Source organism: Protopterus annectens, chromosome 2.part0 (genome assembly GCF_019279795.1).
Source record: "Protopterus annectens isolate FY-2018-M chromosome 2.part0, PAN1.0, whole genome shotgun sequence".
NCBI lineage: Eukaryota > Metazoa > Chordata > Ceratodontiformes > Protopteridae > Protopterus > Protopterus annectens.
In genome coordinates, this window is record NC_056728.1 from 1,178,816,068 (window position 1) to 1,178,841,792 (window position 25,725).

The 25,725-nt window shown below is 36.6% G+C and overlaps 1 protein-coding gene across 1 annotated transcript in view; it reads right to left on the minus strand.

Moving 5' to 3' along the window:
• Nucleotides 1–25,725, minus strand: part of GRID2 (glutamate ionotropic receptor delta type subunit 2) — a 4,699,489-nt gene that overhangs the window by 1,984,714 nt on the left and 2,689,050 nt on the right. The window contains exon 8 of the mRNA XM_044061387.1: nucleotides 23,196–23,315. Within this exon, the coding sequence (XP_043917322.1) occupies nucleotides 23,196–23,315 (120 nt within the window). The remainder of the gene's footprint in view (nucleotides 1–23,195; nucleotides 23,316–25,725) is intronic.

Consider the following 25,725-nt stretch of genomic DNA (forward strand, 5'->3'; position numbering starts at 1 on the left):
TACAGGAAAAGGTCTCAGGAAAAGCGATATCAGAATGGCAATGGAGTATGGTGCCTAGCTCTGGTCCGGCTAGATGTCAGACTTCAATCTATGGTGGAACACATTACAATAATGACTGCAGCAGTGACCAGACTCAAACATCTATAATTACGGCAAGTTGCCTACACAGCTGTACTACCATGTGTCTTTTACATTGGTGATGTTTGCTATTCAGGTGTTTTTATTGCTGTAGAAGTTCAATATTACTGCTCTTAGCTGCCTATTTCATGCAGTAAGATACTGATCCTTTGTAGGTAAGAGTCACAGAACCCATTTTTCCTGGCTGAGGTATGAAATCAGCCCATTTGTTCCCCTTATGGCAAGAATGCTGGCAGGGCATAGGACAGCTTTCAGGTCATATGGAGCAAGGCACACTCTTTCTTGCATTATCCTCTCACTGCAGCGGCTGTTACCTTTACTAAGTACTCTTTGATGTTGGAAACATTTCTCTGCATGCTGTCATTCCCAGCCAGTGTAATTGCTCAATGGCAGCTTGCATTCAGCAGGCCCAAACCCTACTGGTGTAATACCCTGAGCTCCCTCTATGTGTGTCCCAAGTGGTGACCCAGAGCCTCATTCCTCCTCACAGGCTGGGTGAGTGTCAGCTGCTGCTCATTCCCATCCTCTGCACCAGAGACATTAATCATGTCCAGGTCATCTGGGTCATAGTCAGAGCTCAGAGCTTCATCTATTTATACTTCAGAGCTAGGAATAGGTACGATCCATTTCAGGATGATTGTATTTTTGTCATGGTTGAACAACTCTGGATATCATATGCTTAGGCAAGGTGTTTTGAGCAACAGTAAATTAGTGTGGGTGAGCAAAAGAAATGTGGGGCAGCAACATGCCCCCCCACACAATAAGGTACAACATAATGACTTTCCATATAAAAAAATACAATTGTTTTTATTTGATCAAAATTAGTATCCAAATGCTGGCATTTTTATATGCATACTTTTATTAACTTTTAGTGAGTTCAGTTTGTTAGTTTACATGTTTCTGTCATAACTCTTTACCCATGGAATAGCCTGTTCAGAGCCTGATAAACGAGATTTCTATTTCTTCGCATCATTCATTATTATTTTTTCCCCAGAGGATACACACACCAGCAGTCTGCTTACTGCTACTACTAAATTGCTCCCTCAAGTTCCACCTAATGATGCAGTCTTGAATAAAAAAACAGGTGCAAATATTTGAAAAACAACTTAATAATACATTTTGAGCAAAAATCAGCATTTCTGATTCCAAGATTAAAGAATGTGACAAATATTATAAGGTCACCAATGTACCCCTTAACTGCCTCATATTTTTAATCTGTTTTTCATAAAATTTGTGGTTTTCCAGCAAATCATGGAGGACTGAAGTCACTAAATATTTATATACATTTGGATTTCATACTTCATATCCTTCAGAAATGCATGCTAATAAATTTTGTTATTCTAGCAACTTTCTATGTTTATAAGAGCAACATTTAAAATCTGTTCCTATTTTGGGCCTTTCTTCTAACATTATATTAAGCTTTGCCCAGATTTCTTGGGATAAGAGGTTGAGAGATATAATCACAAGCAAAGTATGAAAACTGAAGGAAATAAAAAGAAAAAAACACAATTCTATTGGGTAGGTTTTAGTTCCACAACTTCCATGAAAGGGCATATGGATTAAACACCTCATAGTATAATCATCAACTAGGTCATTTGAAGTTATATGAAATGGATAATTCTCTGTTGCAGAGGCCACAATTCAAAATGATTTTTTTTCCATTCTGTGGTCTGTGAATATACACATTTATAGACTAACAGAAACTATCATAGCTTCCCATTTCTACAGAACAGCACTCATCAGTTTTGTATTTCTAGTGTAACAGAGTCCTGATCTGATCAAGCACAAACTCTAATAAGTATTATCTGACTTTTTACACTGAGTGTGCAGGTCTTAAATGTCCATTATAAGTATTGTGAATGCTTCGTATATCATTTTTATGCAAAACTGTAAAATAAAGGGGCTCCCGTATTCCAGCTCAGTTCTTATCAGATAAGTGCAATGAGACTGCAGGATTTGTGTGGTTCTTCTTCATGTGTTTAGTAGCGGAAGCCAGAGTTTGAAGACGGTTCTTAGTATTCTTGCATCTGTAAAACCTGTGTTGTCTGATTATATTCTGTATATGTATGTATTCCAGCACCATTTGTCATAACTGCCAATCAACCATATTTTCGTGTGGGTGTGGACTATGAGTTACTTTTTCCTAAAAATTATTGACCTTCTTTTTTTGCAACATTAAACAATAACTTACTGTCTTTGGTCCAAATCTTAAAGATAGGCTCATAAATTATTTTGAATTAAAGACACTTACAACACTATACCATCCCTACTCCTATCATGACTACATTTAGTTCACATTACTAAGGAATAAAAACATTGAATTATGGGATTTTGTTAGTGCCATGAGATACTGGGAAAAATTTCTAAACCTTAGAAAAATCAACTAAACAGTAATGCACTAACAAATAAGACTTTTTAAAAAAAATGCCAAATAAACAATGCAAGCCCTTGACAACAGGACTGACACTGCAAAATTATATCTACTCTTACATGTTATTTCACGGTCTAATTCCCAAAGTCTAAATGAAACATAAGGTTAACAGATCTTTAAATCTTGACCATAAATATATTTTCTCTTGTACAGATGTAAGGACTATAGGCAAAATTCTTATTGTTATGGATATCACAATATCACAATTACATAAGCATGGTAAATGTCCTTGGCATACGTTGCTTGGCATTTTAATAAAATAAAGATGAAAAAAAAACAGGCTGCTCTTGAGAATTAGTAAATGTGTTTATGCTTAATTTCTTATTTTATCATGTCTCAGAAAATGCATCCAGCATTTAATAGTGTTTGGTAACTGTAAGAACATATTATTTTCTTGAAACAAGACAATCAAACTACATTATGAGCAGTTTAGCCATTAAAGAGTATTTGTTGATAATGACACTGCTGTCGGCATGCTGGCCAACTTTAATAGTTGTCACCATATTAAAGTACTCTGCAGTCTGTTGGCAAACTGACATTTTATTTCTTTATTTCATTCTTCATTAGTCGCTTACTCCTTTTTAGATTTGGTTAAAAACATTCCATTTAGCTTGTAAATGTATTATGTTATACTTATTACAAGCTTTACTTCTTTATGATGATTTTTTGGCCATATGCAATTAGAAGCAGAATGGAAAGTGCTTTTTTGCAAGGTAACTTTCAGCTCGTAAGAATCCAATTATTAATAAAGCAACATACTTTATCATGAAAATACTATGAGAATACCATTGATGCATTCCTTTAAATAATGTTTTTCCATCACTAGTTTGATGCCTAGATGTTATGCTTCAAAAATAACAATATTATGTCTTATATGATCATTTTAGTTTACTAAAGATAATAAAAATAATGATCTTTTCTTAATTTCCAACAGTTCAAGCAATTCCAATCCTAAATAATTTATTTTATAACAGGAAAGATCAACTTAAGTTAAACAGCTAGTATGCTATGCCATCCTATGCTATTAATGGTATTATAATTTTGTGATATTATTCTTTAATAGTTTAATAAGACCACATGTTAAGAGCACAGAGTGTCTTAAATGTCTTTTGCATGACTAGTGTATTAATTGCAGGATGCAATGTACTCCAGATCATCAAAATATTAACCTGTGTGGTCATTCAGGTTATAATTTCGTTATAATAGTAAAAACAGTATCTATCCACTATGTCACTTTGTGTGTGTGTGTGTGTGTGTGTGTGTGTGTGTGTGTGTGTGTGTGTGTGTGATGTGCACGCATGTGATGTGCGTGCATGCATATTATTTTTACTTTGTCAACAGAGTTAGCTTCACTGCAGAGTTTGTTTACAGAGGGGATGGCAGAACAAAAACTCCACTAAAATATAAAACAAGACTATCTGTAATACCATTTCCGCTATAGAACCAAAACATCAGATTGCCAAGACACTAAAATGTTGGAAACTAATGACGAAAAGTCAGAAGTGCAAAAAAATGAAAGTGCCAACATTTTTAAGCCTCCTTTACCCCATGAGCTTATAGTTACTAACTCCACCGTCCCATCATAGGTTCAAAGTAAGCACTAGGCTATTTCCCCTTGTTGGACATTTTAAGTCTTGCCAAACTTCCCAACCCAGAGGTAAGAATCAAAGTTTGTACCTTGTGGTTAAGAGGTAAACATCTTAATTGTTATGCTGACCCCCAACCAACATGAAGAAGGGCGAAAAAAAATCACCCAGAAAACAAACAAATCACTCTTGGTACATACTTTGAAATGAAATAGGCAGTGATTTTCTAATGAAAACATTAAGAGTTAAGTTCCTCTTCATCTTGTTCTGCAGCCAGTTGTCACTTGGGAAATTTCATCTCAGTCACATACAGATACACTTGCAATATCAAGCCTGTAAATAAATTTGAGGTTTCATAAACTGTGTTCAGAATGGAAAAATATTCCAAATTTTATAGTGTGGCTTTAGGGGTGGTGTTTTAGAATTCACTGGAAACAGGGTGACATATTTACTGTGTTCTTTTTTTCCTTACATGCTTTATGTTTGCTTATTTAATGATGTTAACAAATCACCCATACTTGTATACTTTTTTTCTGCATGGAACAAGTACCTTTATTGTGTGCATACATTCTTGTTTGCATAGCGTCAATTAACTCAGCACTGTTTCTAAAGAGATACTGAAATTGTATAGATTTTGTATTTTATCTAACTGCGTTTTTACTGGAATTAATAAATCACACCATTCATATGTATGCATGTAAATAGAATCACTTACTATACAATATATCGGCCTACATATTACTGGCCAGAAGAAGTGATCACAAGGTATTACGTAAACTGTGGGACTTAGTGTGTTGTGCTCCAAAAGTAGTTTCTGGGCACTATTAGGATTCATCCCTAAAGCAGGATTCCCATCAAACCCTGCCCTAAAATAAGGTTTCTCTCCAGAACCTATATTGAGGAAAGGGCTAGGCATCAGTCATTCATTCCTCCATCCCCCATCTGGCGTACTGGTGAGTTACCGACTAAGTAATCTCAGGTTGCAGAGATGCAGAAAAGACCGGGTCTCCTATTTCAGTTCAATATTTGTAGTTAAGTGAAAAAATAATTCAGGGAGGACTTTATAGCCAATGAACACTATCCCCATTAAGGGGTCTATGGCAGAATGTCAACTTCACAAATATTTGACATTCAAAAATCGAACACACGTCATTGAACAATTGGAATATTGAAACACAGCGAAAAAATATAAAATATTTTTTGCATGGGGCTGCAAGTCCCTGCACCACCACTATGTAGGGGGCTGCAGACCCTGTACTCTCTGATAACTATGTATACTGACTCTGAGATTGCACTACAATGAGAAAAGGGCAAACTCCCACTCCAGACTTTACCCTGATCTCAGAAATGAGCTATCAGCATTTGTCAAACTTGTGAATATTTAACATTTTGCATTGGATATTCTGAGGGTTGACATTTTTGGCTTTTAACAATGTAGACTGCTCTGCCCTTTATGTGAAAGGTAGTTAATACGAGAAAGCTAAATCATGCAAGAACTATTATACATTCAAAGTGAATTAATAATCTGTTTTATAAGATTGACTGATGTGATTCCATCCCATTTGTTGGCAAATTGATGGCTACAAAAGCCTACAAAAATCCCTCTGAATTAGTGAATGATTCCCTTTTATAATATAACTATACATCAGACTTTCTACATAAACATACTCAGAATAACAGAGCAGTGGTTCCTGTAAGAGGTGAGAAAGTCAAGGACATAGTGTCTGTTGTACTCATTTCTTATGGTGAACTTTATGCTTAAATTACAGTACAATATAAAGCTTTATGGCTTTTATCAACAGCAAAGTTTTTCTTTTTTGAGGGAAAAGCTGTTATCTTTTTTTTTTTTCATAATTTTCAGTACATTATCATACTCTGCTGTACTTCATTCTATGATATGGCCAGCCAGTCTTTTCAATTGTGTAGTGTTTTCTTGCATTTTGTACAGAAAATAAAATTACACTATTTCAGAAAATAATATGAAAGAATGTTGATTTGGGAACTGTTTAGTAGAATTGTCTTTCCCATTTCTATTTCCCTCTCATTGCAAATGGGATGGCTTACAATTTAGCCAAACCCAAAATAATCCTCAGACTAATACAATGATGTGAAGCCAAGACATACCTGAGTGGCAACAAATCACAGTAAAATTCAACAAAATGAACTTTAATTGTACAAAATAATAAAAATATAATATAAAAGATAAGCGTGTTCATCATCTATTGAAAACTTCAACAGATAATTAAATTCAAAAGCAGCTCAATTTAAACACAAATCAAAAATGGTAAAACTAATCTTATGATTGCTAAGCCCTCTATTATGTAAGCTTACATTTAAAGAGCCCATTGAAGTTACTTTACTTAAAACTGTACTTTAACTCTTATATTAATTAATCAAAGGTTAACTTTTATAAGCAACCAAATAAATACTTCAGATAGAGCCTAGATGAACTGTTAGCCATCTTCAAGTGACTTTAACTTCAATAAACATGCAACTGAAATACAATTATTCAACCCTGGCCAGTTTGTAGCATTCAGTCACAGCTGCCATTGTAACTCAAGTTTTTTTCAATTTCAGAGTCCATGGAACACCTCTCGGGGATAGTTCAATTTGTTCTATAATACAACTTAAAACTGTGTTCAGAGTATAAAATTATGTGTTTAGATAGGGCATTAATTTCCTTCTTTGTTTTTATACCATGAATATGTTCAAATACCCTGTCACGTAAACGTGTTTTGGTTTTTCCTGTATAAAAAATGGTACAAAAAGAGCATTTGGCACAATAAACCACTTTAGTTTAGAGAGAAATAATACTTTAATTAACATACATGGAAAATGTAAGTATTATATTATAAATTTTACTTAAAAAAAGAAACTCTATATCTAAACAAAGAGGAGGTAGTTACAATGCATGCAGTCTGGTGAAAGTTCTGTTTGTTTTCAAACTGAAAACTGTGTTATTTTGCTTTCATTAAAAGTACAATAACAATAGGGGAAGGAAAAGGAGAAAAAGAAGTTAATAAATATATTATATGCTTGAAATCAAAATGCAATAATGCATAAAGTTAGCAATCCCAATATGTGCACCAGGTCCAGGAATTAACCCAAAGGTAAGAGCGAAGCATACAGATTGATTGAAGGCAGGTAGCAAAACTTACAACCTTTGAAGTAGGTTATGCAAATTGTTAGTTGCAAGAAAGTAAAGCAAATAGATTAGGGAGAAATTCTTTACAAAAAATGTGTTGCAAACATTGTGTGAGGCCATTAGTTTAACATGGGAATGTGTGTGTGTGTGTGTGTGTGTGTGTGTGTGTGTGTGTGTGTGTGTGTGTGTGTGTGTGTGTGTGTGTGTGTGTACATATGTGTGTGTATATGTGTATGTTGTTGTTTGTCTTTCGGCATTTTTCTCGGTAAGGGGTTGCCACAGTGGGACTCTGGTTAGCTAATGACTGGCAGTAGACTTTTATGAAATGCCGAGGTGCCAGCTCAATGCCCAACCTTCAATGAAGGCACAGCCATTTATGCATGCATGTCTTTCGAACACTACCCAACTGCGGGGAGGACATGCAGACTCCACACAGAAGGCACTCCCAAACCACTCCGAGAATCGAACGGGAGAACCTCTTGCTGTGAGGTAACAATGCTACCGCTATACCACCGTGGCATTGCTATAGATACACATATATATATATATATATATATATATATATATATATAGATATATATACAGATATATGCAAGAAAGGTAGTTTGATAAAAATGGAAGTTTTAAATTGCAACATATTTAAAAATTTAAATAATTAAGAACCAATGAGAAAATAACTATTTGGTATTGCATGCTGTTTAGATTAAGCTTCATTTGTTGCTAGGCTGCAAACTCTGGGGAGTGGGGGGTGAAGGGAATCACCCGTCGGGCTGAGCTCTTCTGACTATACATATGCATGCACAGAAACAAATACATTGCTTTTTGGAATACAGCTTGCTTTTCCTGACAAGCTATGATTGAGTACAACAGGACATACATGTAGCTGCTTTTTCCAGGTAGTTAACAAGTTTGTGCTTTTAAAAACTGTTTGACCATTTGAAATATCGAATGACATTAAGGGGGGAATGTTAAAACATATGCACACCAGTTTCAATTGTGAATTACCTGCAAGAATTAATAAATAGTATAATTTTAAATGGACACATATACTAAAAGAAAGAAGGTAGATGGCAATGCTTGGCTACTTAGGATCATAACAGCTAACAGCTTCAGAAATTAGATATTTAAAATAGTAACTGCAGGTAAATGTAACAAATAAATTAATTATTCATTGTAGTTGTTCTCGAGTCCAAAGTAGTACATCTGTTTTTGAATCTTTTTGGAAAGGGATAGAAAAAAATTAAAAACATCTATTTTGATAATATTCCTAGAGCAATCAAAAGCTATCTCAACATGAGAGGCTACAAAATCTTAAACAGATTATAACTAAAATCAGGAACTGTTAAGTGATATGGTAGAAGTGGAGGAAAAATTGACTGTAATATTAGACTATTAGAGTACACTATATACACAGGAGGTAGAGGTCAATAGTACCACAGAAGAAATAGCAATCTATTGAGACTTTTGCAACTTTTTCAATTGGGAGAAGTGGAAAGCGGGTATTAGCATCAATGAGAAAGGAAAAAAACAAAACAAAAACAGAGAAACCAAAATACAGAGAAAACTCCTTGATGTGACAGAATTCCAATAAAAGTCAGGAAAAGTAAGGAAAAGGAGATAACAAACTTTTAACTAGCAATTTTTAATAATAATTTATGGGTAGGGATGTGTCCATGACTTGGAAATAGGCAGTAGTTATTATACTAATGCAGAGAAAGATTATCTTGATCTAATGCCAGACAGACCCATTTCAAGTCTGAATCATGACTTCAAAGTACTGTGGTGATTTTGGCAAAAAGAATGGCAAAGATATTGCCTCTAACAATAGACTTGGATTATTGTGGCTTTTCAGAAACAGGCGACCATTTCACAACATTAGCAGAGCCCTCATGGTTCAAACAGATGCACTTGTCATAATATATTAACATAAATAGTTATGAAAGCCAAAAAAGCATTTGATAGAGTATGTCAGGAATTTATGAAGAGATATTTTGTAGCATTTGGGTTCCCACAAACATGAACAGTATTAATAGTTCATATGTATAGCTACATTCAAGTTAGGGTGAAGCATGGTGTTGATACAGCTACATTCAAGTTACGGTGATGTATGGTGGTGATTCAGATACATTCAAGTTAGGGTGAAGTATGCTGGTAAGCTGTCTAAAGCATTTTGTCTTATGAGAAAAACTAGGCAGGGATGTCCAGTTTTACCATTAATATTTGCTTTATATTTAGAGCCATTGACTACAGACATGAGCCAGCTAAATACAAAATGCAAAATGCTAATATGAAAATAGCCCTTTTTGATTATAATATTATACGTTAGCAAGCCAGAGCATGATAAATATATTTGATAAATTGAAGTATTTTACTACTTTAACATGATATAAAGTAACAGGAACAAACAGACGGACTCAGGTAAGGCTTCACACTCCAGCGTAAAAACTCATGTTTTATTCACAGATAAAACTGCAGTTTTATCTGTGAATAAAACCTGAGTTTTTACGCTGGGTGTGGAGCCTTACCTGAGTCTGTCTGTTTGTTCCTGTTACTTAGATTTTGTGTTTATTGGGACACAGGTACCTGGTTGCAGGTGGCATTTTTTGTTTTTGTTAGGTTTACCATAGTTTTTTTATAACCTTTATACCGGGTTAATGGCTGAGAGTAATGTAAATGATGAAATTATTGAATTGGACTATGACCCTGTTGCAAGAGAACTGTTGGCTCTAAAATTGAGTGCTTTTTAAAGCACTTTGTAGAGACTGCTAATCCTCTGCTTAATTGTGCTTGTGAGGACATTCATTTGCAAGTACCTGTAGTTGATGTGATTGCACTTAAAGGCTTACTTTTTGCCTTAGAGAAAGACCTATATAAGTTCAAACAGAACCAGTACCAAAAGTTTCATTTTGAAGTCTGAACAAAGGCATTATACCCTGGGGCTTGCGAATTTTAAAGATGCTTGCATATGTTAACTGTGATGGTTATTTACTATCAGAATGGCAAAAAGTAAATATTAATGTGAGCCTTTGTTATATAAGACTGTTAGTGGCTGCAGCAGATAGGGAACTGGAAGCTCTATCTGTATCTATTCAGCAGCGATAATCTGAGCTGCTTAAGCAGTATGAAATAACTTTACTTGACAAATAATAATAGATATTACAGATTCCTTGTTAGTCCATGAGAGGAAACTGCAGAAAATTAAAATAAAGAAAATAATACGGGATTGATGAGACTTTTTACAAGGTAATGTCTTTACATGGCTGAAGTTTACAGAGAGCAAGAATTGGGTATCCAATAGTAGCTATACAACCACAGCTACAGATTCTGCGCCTGCACCCACCTTATCCAATGAAGAGACAGAGCTGAGAGTGAGCAATGACATAGAACCAAAGAATACAAAGCAGCCTGAAAGAGCCATTGATTTGGGGGTCAGGAAGAAGACTGTGCAAGTTACAGCTGAAGTACATAGGTCATTTGCCGAAATTAATGCACCAGACAAAATTAACCACTCTGAAGATATAAACGACATGCAAGGAAGTTCTAAGGTCCCTTTAGGACAGCACAACTTGAATTTCACTTTGCCTGTGAGAGAGCAGAAGTTGCAAACACAGCAAAGGGGTCGGAGTCACAGCAGAGGCAAATGCTAATACGAAGGTACTGTAACCAGTCCCTACAATATAAAGAGAGCCTTTCTCAACATGAAATAGGCTTAGTATGGAATTTATCTAAGCATAAATTAACTGTTCATGAACATAATGTTTTAAAGAACGGCTTGTCATTTATGCCTACAGGCTCATCAGACTTCACAGATGTAGTGTTTGATATAAAAATTTTCACTTGTAATTTAACCTTGAAATTAATGTTTAAATATACAGACAGTACATCAACAACTGGTTTTAATGTTTGTAGGAAACCAAGTGTGTTTATTCCAGTTATGAACCCCCTAATAAGTGCATTTAAAAAATTATGCATTGAAGATGTTTATAAATTAAATTTAAAAAGTAAACCTTTAAGTTCTAGTAAGAGAGGTCATGATTTAAGTAAAGATGAGACTAAGGTGCTGCGTGATCTAGAAAGGAAGGCTGATATTATAATAAGACCTGCTGACAAAGGAGGACCTATTACTGTGTTAGAAAGAACTTGGTATAATGAAACTATGTATGACATGTTGAATAATATTGACTTTTATGTAAAGATTAGTCAAGAAGCTGTTGGTAAATTGATAGCGTGAATGTGAAGTTGCATGAACTATTTATTGAACAGCTGATTGACAATGAGTTATTGAAATACTTCTTGGTACAAAATCCTACTATACCATCAATAGAAGGACTACCAAAGCTACACAAAGACTAATTAAATCCCCCGATGAGGCCTATTGTTTCTCGTAGAAAGTGGTGTACCGAACCAGTGTTGATATTTGTAGAGAAATGTCTGAGACCAGTTTTGAGCTCTGTTGAGCATGTTTTGAGAGATACAAAGCATTTCCTTAAAGACCTATCTATGTTCACTATGACGGTTAATAGTACAGAGGATATTTTGTTTGTGACCATGGATGTTATTTCTTTGTTCACAGTCATCCTCAACAGTCAAGGGGTAATGAATACTGAGTATTTTCTGAGGGAACTTTCTACATATACAGATGATAAAATAGTATTCGTTTGTAGCCATTTGAAAATTGTGCTTGAACATAATGTTTTCCTGTTTGGGAAAACAGTATTTAGACAGCACAATGGCATAGCTATGGGCACTTCATGTGCCAATAGCTACACCAATGCAGTCATGGTGGCCTGGGAGAAGAAACATCTGTTAAGAGGACCATATAGTGCACAAGTTCTGTTCTTTAAGAGATTTGTAGATGACCTCTTTATAGCATGGCATGGGGGAGTTGGTAGCTTCTTAGAATTTGAGAAGTACCTTAATGAAAGTAAAGATTTTCTAAGGTTTACATCAAAGTATTCTGACCTAGAAGTAAACTTCTTAGATGTCACAGTCAGAAAGGATGAAATAGGAGAAATCTGTACTATATTATATAGAAAAAGCTGCCATGTTAATAATTTGTTGCAGAAGGATAGTATGCATCCACCATACACTTTTAAAAATGTGGTAAGTAATCAAATTTTTAGAGCATCAAGGCTGAATGCAAGAGAAGTAGACTTTCAGCAACAGGTCTCTAGGGAATTGAAAGAAAGGGGTTATAGTGACAGTATAATTCATATTAATGTAGCAGATGTAAGTATGAGAGATACTAGACTAAACCCTATTACTCATATGGTCATAGACTAAGGCAGAAGGATGACATTAGGTTGAATAGAAATAGGTTGAAAGTACCCTTATATTATACTAATGATGCCTGTAGATATATGTATATAATCCAAAGACACTGGAACATTTTGATTACAGATCAAGAGATAGCAGCAGTTGTAGATAGTGAACCTAAGTTCCTTTTTAGGAATAAAAAGTCTTTGAAAAGAAGGCTTTGTTACCTTTAGAACAGAGTAGCAGGGGAACTTTACCATGTGGCAGATGTTCATTTTGTGGACTAATTAATACTAGCTTGGAATTTGATCATCCTGATCATAAGAAGGTTTATAAGTTCAAGGTCAATGCCACTTGAGAAACTGAGCATATAGTTTAGTGCAGTTTTATCTGTGAATAAAACCTGAGTTTTTACGCTGGAGTGTGGAGTCTTACCTGAGTACGTCTGTTTGTTCCTGTTACTTGGATTTTGTGTTTATTGAGACACAGATACCTGGTTGCTGGTGGTGTTTTTTGCAATGATATAAAGTAAATTAAGCAAGGAAAAAGGCTATTGTAATGAATTATGTCCCAACACTTGACATGGTATACGACTTCTACTTTTTGTGGTGTCATGATAAGATGAGATAGTTGGGAACTTGGATGAAGCAGGATGTTGAGCAAGTAACTACAGAAATGTGGGAAGAAATTACTCTGAAAGATTATAAGCAAGATGAGACAACAGAAATTGTTATTTATAGACATCAACAGTAAGATGCAAGCAATTAAGATTTTTTTTTATCTAACTGGCTCTTAATAGTCCACGATGCTTTGCCAGAGATGGCCTGCACCTGTTGCCCTTAGGATTCTGGATACTGGCTAAGGCTCTTGCCACCCCTATAGTGCCTTTTTTAGGCAAGGTTCAAATGACAAATTCACCACTGTAACAGGTACAAGCAAGCAAAATCTGAGGGTAATGCTACTCAATGCTAGAAGTCTAAACCTCAAAATGCACTCACTCGAGGCACTCCTTAAAATGGAGAACATTGCCATCTGTGCAGTGACAGAGACCTGGTTCAAAGCTCCAGAGAGCACCCCTGCATTACCAGGCTTCAATTCATACCACACCTTTCGGCCACCTAACCCAGAAAGAAGCACTAAAGGCAGAGGCGTGTCCATATTCATTAAGGATATCCACACCTCCAAGTTAGTTGCACAGCATAATGCATCCGAGATTATCCAAGTGCAACTAACTCTGGGCAAGACTGCAATCCAAATTGTAGCTTGCTATAGACCCCCCGCCATGCCCCAGGATTCACACTCCTCATTTCTTGATACACTGGAAAGTATTAGGGTACAACCCAACACCCTAATAATGGGCGATTTCAACTACCCCACCATTAACTGGGAAAACTACTCATGTATGAACTCTTTTGCTCAACGTTTTCTAGAATTCATAAATTCCAATAACTTGGATCAACTTATTCACACCCCCACCAGGGGCAGCAAGATCCTAGACCTGGTCATTACCAACATGGGAAATCGGTGTTCCACACCAGAGGTCAATTCCTCGTTGGTCAGATCCGAACACAAACTAATCAGCCTAGACATCCACATCCCACCCCCAGCCCCAATTAGGGAAACCAACGTAAAAAACTTCTCAAAAGCCAACTTCACACTTCTTAAGACAGAAGTGGCAAACTTCATGACACCCACGCAAACGGACAATAGAGGTATGACTGCCGAATCCTACACAAATGCACTTTATAAGCACTTACACAAGTGCATGGATCATGCTATCCCTAATAGAGCCAAGATGTTATCCTCCAAAAAAAGGAAGCCAATCTAGTGGACCTCTGCCCTAAACAAACTCTACAACAGAAGAAAGAAACTGTTGCAAAAATGAGTAAAATCCCATGACTGGAGGAACTCCCTGGTCAACCTAAGTAAGAAGGTGAGATCCCTCATAAAATCCTCCAAAGCTAGTTACGAAAACAAAATTGCCACTGACTCTAAAGACAACCACAAAGCATTCTATAGCTATGTCAAGAATCTAAATGGTCAGATCTGCTCTGAGTTACAGCATATTGGCACTAAATATACAGAACCAACTGATATTGCCAACATCCTAGCAGATAGGCTCAGTTCTAACTTTACCCCCCTCTCACCTCCTAGAGCTCCCATCTCTATACCAGAAGAATGCAAAGTTCCTATAATCACGGCTGCAAAGGTAAAAAACACACTCTCCAAAGCCAAGAACACAGTATCCATGGGACCTGACAATATCTCAGGCTGTGTTCTACATGAACTACAGATTGAACTGGCACCCTACCTAAGTACCATGTTCAATCATAGCCTCACCTCAGGCTTTGTACCCACTGAATGGTGCACCGCAACAGTTATCCCACTCCACAAAGGGGGAGCCACGACGGACCCCGGGAACTACCGCCCCATTAGCCTGACGAGCCTTGTCTGCAAGGCCATGGAACATATCATCGTGGAACTCATAAACAAAGACATTGGTAATCTCCAAACTCTGGACCCTACTCAATTTGGATTTGTAAAAGGCAGATCATGTCTCCTAAACCTGATTGACTTCTTTGAAGCAGTCACCAAAGCCATAGATGAGGGTAAAATGGTTCACACAGCTTATCTAGATCTCGCCAAGGCTTTCAACACCATCCCCCACTCTGGAATTATAGATAAGCTCACTAAACTAGGTATAAATCCCTATGTCACAAGATGGGTTGTCAACTGGCTCACGGACAGAACCCACACTGCGAAAGTAGCGGATTCCAAATCCGACATCAGACCAGTGACAAGTGGAGTACCACAGGGTTCAGTCCTGGGTCCTCTCCTGTTTGGTATCTACTTCTCTGAAGTGCAGGCCAACACAGAAGGTCTTTGTTTAACAAAGTTTGCAGATGACTGCAAACTAGGAGCCATAATCGAAACTCCTAATGATGTGGACAAACTACAACAGGGCCTCACTGAGACAGATACCTGGTGTCAAAGCCATGGCCTGAAGCTCAATTCCAAAAAGTGTATTGTCATCCCCTTTGGTAAAAACTCTGTACCCATGAACTACCACATAGCTGGTAGTCTACTTAATGCCGAAAATGTGATAAGAGACCTTGGGACACAGGTGGACAGTAGTCTCTCCTTTGATAATCACATCGCCACAGTGGTCAGGAAATCCTTCTACATGGCTCATCTCATCACAAAAGGATTCTCATCCAGAAAAAAAGAGGTCATTGTTCCCCTCTACTCATCACCCATTAGACCCATTATGGAGTACAACGCCCCTTTTGGTATGTACCTCACAAGACATCTACAACAACTGGAAAGACCACAGAAATACCTCATAAAGAGGATTACTGGCCTCAAACAGATGCCCTATGCAGACCGGTTTAAAAAACTACAGCTTTACTCCATCGCATATCGCCTACTCAGGGGTGATCTCTGCCTAACATACAAAGCTATGTCAAACCCAGAGCTGTTGGACATGCTCCACTTAAAGAAATCCCAATCCCTCCAAACTACATGCTCTAGGGACCTTAACCTTGTCACCACAATAAACAGAACATGCTGGAGGGATAGATTTCTGTCCCAGAGACTTCCCATACTCTGGAACAGACTACCTATCTATGTCAAACAGAGCTCCTCATTAGCACTCTTCAAGAAAAATCTTGATGATTGGATGGGAAATGGGAAATTCACCCCGGGGATCACTTCTGTGGCACTGCTCAACAGGGGCACAGGAAAATAATTTTCTTGGGTGGTGAAAGCCAGGGTACATTTTTTGGCTAGGCTTGTATGGGCCCTAGGGCCAATAGCCTAGTACCTACCTATGAACCTATGAATAGAAGCACACCTCTCAACCTGGAGACATCAACAATCTGGACAAATGCCCATAACAAATAGGTACACATCTGTATGCTGATTAATATAAAATGTGCATACATATTTACATAACCCCACCCACTCCAATGGAATTGTGGGATGTCAACTTTCAAACACAAACTGAAGAGCAGGCAACCAAAATATGGCCCCAGACCCAGACCCTGTAGTAAATGGTAACTATTTTTTTTAAATGTGTAGCAATGATGTTCACTGGGAAGGGGAAGATGATGAACCTTAGGATTTTGTTTTTGGTGACTTGCAGTATGTGGGTTTTATGGTAAAAGTAGGGCATTTAATAGCAGGAAACATTCTAATCTTAGCTCAAGAATATTTTAGTTTGCTAGGACCTCCAAAAGTAATTCTCCATAGCCTACTGATCAGTGGCATAGCTAAAGTTTGTGCTGCCTGGGGCTGTCTGAGTATGCCACCCTTCCCCCCTCACAAAATCATGGTTGAATGAGGACTCCCCATACACAGCCCTCCCCCCTGCAGCTATTCCAATGTCCCATTGCCTGACTATTTTACCCCATTTACCATAAACACTGCTTTACTTCTACACTGATTTGGATTTCATTTAAAAGTTTTATTTTACATTTTACAGCACAAATACTAATAGACATCTGCTAAACAAAGCAATGCAGTCTCACAATGAAACTAGACTTAGCATTAAAAATTCTCTGCCCTTGAAACTCACATTCATTGAAACAGCATTGAAATCCACATTCAAAGAAGATGCATCTGGCCAGTGGCAGATAAAGATTACCTTTCGGCTGTTTTCAATCATAGGCCCCTTGCAAAAGAAACATACATGGGGTTCTTTGATACACCTTCCTGATTGTATTAAATCATATTCCTTGTATAGTACAGTACAGTTGTGCCACATATAAATTGCTTTAAATAGCCCAGCAAAAACATAATAAAGAATAAAAAATCATGTAGCCCTTCACCCATAATAAGATAGAAGTTTATCCCCCACAAAATATTTTGGAAACACGGCTGAAGTTTTGCTCATACAGTTGGCAGGTTTACACAAATAGACATCCACCCCCCATTTGCAGGGGTATATACATGTCTATATGACTCCTATAAGGACTACTAGTTTATTATAAATTTAATGTTATTCATAAAAATATAATAATGATCACTGTATTTTGTGCAGTATTCTTTTTTTCTGTCACTTAAGGTGAAACCCCCTAGGCATCCCAATTAATAGTTGGATTTACTAAAGTCAGCTCATTAGCTTGATGTTTACAAGTCTGTGTTTGCATTGTTCTCTTGCAGGTCTCTCCCCTATATTGTTAACATGCCCAGTCAAATGATATTAGTATGTTTGAACTAGATGCTTTGATAAGTGCTTATACATACCTAGAAATGACAAGTAATGGCAATATTACATATGAAACCGATGCTGGCATGTAACATGAGTCTAGAAATTGTCCAGGTATGGAGTGATATGAGGAAGCGTTTTTGTACTCAGAGCATACTATCTATATATATGGAACAGACATCCATTAGAAATGCTTTTCAAAGAAATTAGGAGAGTTCTTAGGTTCGTGTTAAGAAAGTTAACTTTTTCAAATGGATGCATGGATAGTAATGAATAGTCAAGAATGTTTTTTATGCAAGCAAGCTTTTAGCATCAGTATAGGAAATAATTGAATGCAAACCTTGAAGAAAAAGTGGGGATGCTTACAGTGAGTAAGGAGGTGTGCATGTTATATCTCATTTGTTCTCATTATCTTGTTTTAGTTCCACTCTGATCTGAATGGTGCACACAGAATCATATACTTCTGTTATTTTCAGATTAGTTGTCTCCCCTATCTGATTTGCAGTCATTTCCAAACAACAGCAAAACCTGTGTAAAGGTCACCAGAATTTCATGAAAACACAAGTTGGCAGAACCACAAAACACCAAATTCAAATAAGGCACTCAAGATAATAAAAACAAAACAAAATGTAATTACATTTAGTTAAGTGCTTTTATCAACTGGGTATCCAAACACACACACACACACACACACACACACACACACACACACACACACACACACACACACACACACACACACACACACACACACACACACACACTCACACACACACACACACACACACACATGCTACTACATTCACACACACCCTTGTCGCAAAAGAAAAGAACCGCTAAGCTCCTGCAGCTTACCAAATTGCTTATGGAAGAATTACTTTGATCCACTAACACTAAGCTCTTGCAGCTTACCAAACTGGAGCAGCTGGGGCCTAAAATTCATGGCCATATTAAGTAAACTGGAGTAGTGCTTAAAACATCTGTCCCTGATTGGGGTCCTTTGTTCCTATTACTTTATCCAGGATTCTCAAGGAAAGTCGTTGAGAACTATAATTGCAAAAGTTGTGTAAACATATAAGGTTGCAACATCATACTTGCACATTTTCCACTGCTATAATACTTTTGTGCTACTTCAACTTGCTGATAACTGTAATCAGAGATGTTCTTGAACAGATTGGGCACACATCCACAAACTCTGGGGAAGCCACGACATACAACAAGACTAGTAACGACATGAGCACATACTATAGGAACTGCATTATGATATTATTTATTTTTAATGGTGTACAACTTCCGATTGCTGATTACTGCTTCCTAGTGTGACAACTCTGTAAGTACGTATACACATGCCAAAATGTTCGGTGTAAAATTGTTTGAATGCGTGACCCTAGTCAACAGTCCTGACTGAGTGTCTCAATAGAGTAAGTGGGGTTGTTATTTGCTTTAATTTATAAGTGACAATGGACAATCACAGATGCGACAAACAGACTGTTGTGTATTTGAAAACAGAATAAAGTCCCGGGTAAAAATGCTACATATTGTGGCAGTTCCAAGAACCTTTTTTTTTTGGCCAGTAAATGACTAATACCAAGGCATCTGGGTGGTGGTTCACATCAAGCCCTTCCCCTTGCAGTGATTAAAAAAAATAAATAACTTGCCCTGCAAACTGTGTAAATATTAGCTGAGAATGTGGGCTTGTCTGAAAGAAGGTAAATTAGATGCAAACAGTCTGGGAAATGCATGGCTCACACGCTAAGTATAAATCTCTCGAGCAGCTGGGAAATCCCATGAGCCCAATTCAGACAGGCTGGCAGGCTATTCACGGAGCTGACATCATTGCCCATGTCCCTGCACATAATGATGTCAGCACACAAAAAGACAGAAAATAAAATTTAAAAAAAAACTGGAAAATTTGGAAATTAAATGGTGCCACTCGGGAATCATGGCACCCCATTACTTGAACCTCAAAACCTGTAAAAAATGGTTGAGAGTTATGAATATAGGTCATATTTATATGCATCATTTAAGAGATTAGATATGGAAGTTCATGAAAAAGGCAATTAAGGAGTTTGTTTAGGATAACGGAAGAGAAAGATACATTGTGAAAAAATAATGATAATTGAACAAGGGGGTTTGGGACTATCAGATTTGCAGGGCTTACTATAAGACTACTGAACTTATCATAACAGTTTTGACTCAGGACTCAGATTATATGCCCAAATGGAAGGATATTACAGGTATGGTGCCAATGAACAATTACATGGACACATGTGGCTATTTGAGTTGGTTCAGGAAAGGAATATAAAGAGCATTATATAGCCTTATGAACATAAAACTGCTAAGCATGTCTTCAATTTATGAGCAATGAAAGCATTCTCTCTGTTCATAGGTATAGTCCATAACACATATTTAGACCTATTAAGAACTGTAGGGGCATATCATATTTTTTGTCAAAGATATCATCACCTCATGACATATTCCTTGGGACAATATATTTGAACTCCTAGATATCCAAATCACCATAAAGAACATGAATTACCACTTTATAGCTAGCTATAAAACACTTTCTATGTCACCTTCTGTGTACTATAGTTATATTAACATATTAGCTGAAATCGCCATTAAACCTATCACCTTTAAACTGGGAACGTCAACAATCCATCAATCAACAGGTTGATTTACACCATCAATGGTCAGCATACCCAGTGATTCCTTGACAATATAAATGGTAGCTCTCATTTAGAAAAAGTTAACCATCCCGCTAGGGGTCCCAATATCTTTGATTTACTTTTGACAAATGTGGGCACATCTTCCACAGCTCCATATTTCTCATCCTACCTTACTAAATCAGACCGTAAATCAGACATTTGCATTAAAAGTGGCGGTGCCTCACCTTCATATACCTAAAAATATTAAAGAAATGTAATGTTGGCCCACTAACAGAAAACGCAAAGACTTTGGAACACAGACACGATGTGAAGCCTTTCATTGGACCAACATAGGTTTTGCAATTAGTAGAGCATTTGAGCTGGCGTGAGCTCTTCATCAGGAGTTAGTTACTGATGTTGAATACAATGCTTAAATATCCACATGTGCCTAGAAAGGGAAATATAGCATTTACTTCCAAATGGCTGGAAAAAAAGAAATCTTGAAAAATGCTAGTGCAGAAAAAATGCAGCTCAGGCTACACCTCACAGATAGACACTGTGTATGTGTGTGTGTGTGTGTGTGTGTGTGTGTGTGTGTGTGTGTGTGTGTGTGTGTGTGTGTATGTGTGCGTGTGAGTGTGTGCATGCGCACACGTGCATGTGTGCGTCCGTGTGTGTGTGTGTGTGTGTGTGTGTGTGTGTGTGTGTGTGTGTGTGTGTGTGTGTGTGTGTGAAAAAAAAAATGAAACCATAGAACAGGATCACAACATGCTATAAAAATCAAAGTTTGTCATGTTACATTAGAGTCTGTGTTTATTTAGCAGAAAAGATAACACTCCGAAAGACTGCTTTGACATCCAATGAAACAATAAATCTAAAAATAAGTGATGTGTAGGGAGATTAGTTAAATCCATAGAAGGAAAACAAGTAGTTATAATCTGTAAATTGTTTGTCTAAACAAGCAATCTTTATGAAACAGAGGTATTGATTAAATATGAATTAGCAATACTGTCCAGTTCACAGTAATGAGAAAGGTAGAGACTACCAAGAGAACAAGACACAGGGTTAGAATGTATCAGTGTTGTATGTAGCTAATCCACTACACAGGCTGTGGTTTAGCTAACTGAAAGAAAGAGAATAAATAACATGCTCACATAGATGTAGTGACATGCACACACACGCATACACACACACACACAGAAAAAAAAAATGTAATTTCACCTGTTACCTTTAACTCTTTTAGCACGCTATAACTTTCAGATACTGGCAGAATGCAACAGCATTTGTAAAACCAACAGCAGTCTGTTGACTTCTTTGCTTAAATGAAAGCATCAATGAAGAGAAAGAGGTAACATAGAACCCACACAGATGACACTGCATTCAGATAGTATAGTGATAGCAATTCCACAATTTCAATTTGAAATGTTATGCTCCATTTATGGAGTCTGGCGCTTAAGTTTTATTAGGTTCCTGAACTCAGTATCTTTTAGCCACTGAAGTGATACATACTTTTCTTAATGACGCAGGACTGGGAGGGCATTCTTAACTAACCACCAATGCTATTAAAACTCAAATAATGTGCAAAACATCAAACACTGAGACAGTAAACAATGACAGTATGGCAAAAATTAAAGTGAACTTGACAAGGTCAAAACAATGGACTGTGGTAGGAAAATGTATATGCAATGGATATAGGTAATATATGTGCTAAATAAAAACAATGCAAAGTGAATTATGCAAGATGGAAAGTATATGATAATAATCAAAATGTAAAGATGTGTCTTTGATGATATGAGATGACAATGGAAAAGCTTTCCCAGTAACATGATACAATTCTAGACTGATATAAACACACAAATCCCTGAACCAAAACATACTTTACTGACCCAGTAAAATGCTTTTGTCTTATAAAAAAGATTTCTTCAGACTGAAGAAGTCGTTTTTATATGATATTAGATGATCAAGAATGTGGGGATAGTTACTTCAGGTAACTTAAAGCTGGACATAGCATGAGCTAAAGTTACATTTTTTATACTGTCATGTAAATTAAGAAATATAAAAAAAAGTGTGAAAAAAAACAACTTTTGTCAATTCAAACAATGACTACACCTCAAGGCTACATCAGTAAACAGTAGGGGGTGCTAAATATTTACTTGTGAGAACAACAAAGTAGAGCAGTAGCAGAACATAATTAGCTGTTACTGCTGGGTGCATAAACATTAGTTAAATTACTTTGTGTGCGTCTTCAAACATTAACTTTTTATTCTTACACATAGCAAATCATGCCTACAAGTATTGGGGTGGGGGTTCTGCTACTAATGCCATAGTAAGAAACTAAATACCTTTGAACAGGTTAACAGAACATCAACATTTAGAATTTTATTTTTAGAATTACATTCATTTTGCAACAATATGTCTCATAACCATTAGGGATTTGGGAATATTTTGGTCACCCAAACATTCTAATTGTGCAGTGCCCCTGATCAGCAGACAATAGTTTCTTATCTATGATGTGAATTAATTTACTGACTATTTCTTCATGTTAAAACTTATTCTCTCAGGGTTGCTGTCCAAGATATCCTTTCTTGCATGAATATTAAATGTTTTTCAGTAAACCACCCCTGGTTGCATTCTTTAATAGCTTAGTGTGCATCAGATGTCCTCACTGACAGTCTCCAAGTGTTTTATACATGGCATTTCAATCGTCATCAGCAGCATGACTTTAGACCAAGTTTTGTAGTATCATCAACACTGCACATCTTTCAACATATCTATGGCTTACCTTGCGAATGCCTCTTCCAAGATCCTCTCCATAATTTGTTCCCAGAATTTCAAAGTCTATGTTAGGATTTTCTCCGTTTTCTTTAAATTCCAGAACTCCAGTCAATCCACTTACTCCACCCTGAAAGCAACAATCCGAATTATAATAGCACTTCGAATTACACTTTAAAAGAGTTGCAGTATTTGCATTTAGCTTGCAGTAATTAGTATGCATTATTCTTACTTGTAACTGGATCATTGTACATTTTGAAAGAACCTTTCCTTTGACAGGGGTTACTGCATGAACAGACTGCATCTGCTCTGATGCATTTTTATAGTGCACAATGGGACAAATGAAAACTCTATAACTGATAATAATTTGAAGTATTATACAGTAAATGTTAAAATGTTGTGGAGGCATGACTGATGGGACAGTAATCTTCAGAATCCATACAGCTGGTAAATCTAATACCCTTGATTAATATTTACAATCTGATATTAGAACACAGTTGTAAGTCTTTTACTGTATATGAACTCAGGATGTACTAAAAAAGATTATTGGGAAAAGCAGCTGTCCTTTTCATTTGTTGCTCTTGATCTAATATGGATTGTTAAACCTACCTGATCTCGAAAGCAACATATCCTAGGTGCCATCGAGATTTGCAATATGTATATATAAATAATTCTTAATAAGTTCATGAAAATGGTTCTAAAGCACAGAACCAAACTGTAGTTCATAACAGGTAGAAAGACAATTGAAATGTTAGGCTCATCTAATATTTGCTGACTGTGGTACAGCAGACTCCAACCTAAACAGGAGGATCGTATTGCAATACACCTTTAATTGATTGAAATAACAATTTAGTGCATTTTAGGTAAAAAAATGTACTATGGATCCCAGTATACAACCTTAAAAAAGTAAAAAAACAAATAACATTAGATCAAAATAGCAAGACACAATGACTTAAAAGGCCAGCAGTCAGGATAACAAATATAAAAAGAACAAAACCAGACACAGTTGCTAAAACAAAACTGCTTATAAAACCTGATCTAAGTAAGTTCAATGCACCCCCTCCATGCTGGAGGAGACCATACCACCAGATTCCAATTACTAATACATTCTAAATTTGATGTCATTCCATCACAGATGAAGAAATAATAAGCAATACTCTTTTTTTCTGCAAACTTGGGTATTCCCAATTCTCACGGTTCATATGACCTTACACTTAAGATCTTCACAAGGGATGAAAGGGTGGTCGATTCCTACCCATTCATTCCTGCAAAAAACAATTCTGCATAGGATGGAATCTGGACAGACTAAATCTGTGATATAGAGGGATAACCCAATGGCTGAGTTTAGCTAATTTCTCAGGGACAGTAAGGGCTGTGTAGGGGAGAATGAGAGTGGATGGTCAGAGCCTGCTCACCAATCCTGGGGTACAGGTGCAGTGGCTCCAATCAGTTGATTGCAACAATGCAAGTCAAGGCTGTCCAAGACCAGGGACATGGACCTAGTAATCAATAGTGAAGGAAGTAGCCATTATAGTTTGTAATGGAAGCAGGTATAAGCAAATGGAGTGTTTAGTACTCCCTGCAGTGACACAGCTGCTCACATCAGCCACAAGTGTTTGGGTTACGGTCCTAATAGAAATGCCTTCATAGCCAGCATAATGACAAGGCAAAAAACACCTTATTGGCTATCTAGATAATGGGCCCTCCAGTTGGGTAGCAACTGTCTACTGGAAATATTCAATGCAGGTGAAGTAGTGAGCTCAAAATACCCTGAGGGGGCAAAGAGGCAAAAACAAAAAAAGAACACATGAAAAGGTATCTGTATGTTTCAGACATAATAGTATACTTTGCTGTGCCATTCAGTTATGTATCACATTTACTAATAAGATGGAAAAATGTACCTCACTTTATTTAAATATGTTTATTAACTAAAGTTTAATATTTTTGATACAGCCATACTCAAAAGGCTGGCAGTTCACAAAACATGAATGTGAACGAGTACCTTTTCATTCCTTATACCTCCTTACTCTCTATTCTTCATTTACTTCTCTATTGCTATCGAATTCTATTCCCTGACTTTCACAGTACGTATACTATAGGCCCATTTTCCCCTCACTTCAAAATCCAGTTCTTATTTGTATTAGACTTACTTTTAATTTCTCTGCAAACTGTCTAAAATGTTTCTAAATATTAAATGATCGTCATTTGCCTTGTATCAATTATTAACCCATGTTTTAAAATGTTTTATAATAACTTGGAGCTTTTCTCCCCCAGCCTCCACTGAAAATGAGCTTCTACCCAGTCGGACTTTCCCGGTAATCAAATGGCAATAAATAAATAAATAATAAATAAATAAAGGGGAAAATCCGCAGAGTTCTTCACTGACATTCTATTTAGTTACAGTTTTTATTGTAACTAGGTCTTGATCTTTTCAGTGTGATATGCAAAATGCATACAATAAACCTAGCTGTACTCTTTTTCACAGGTATAGAGGCCATAAAGGAAGGAAAACTCAGAAACTGAATGTTCTATGCATTTTT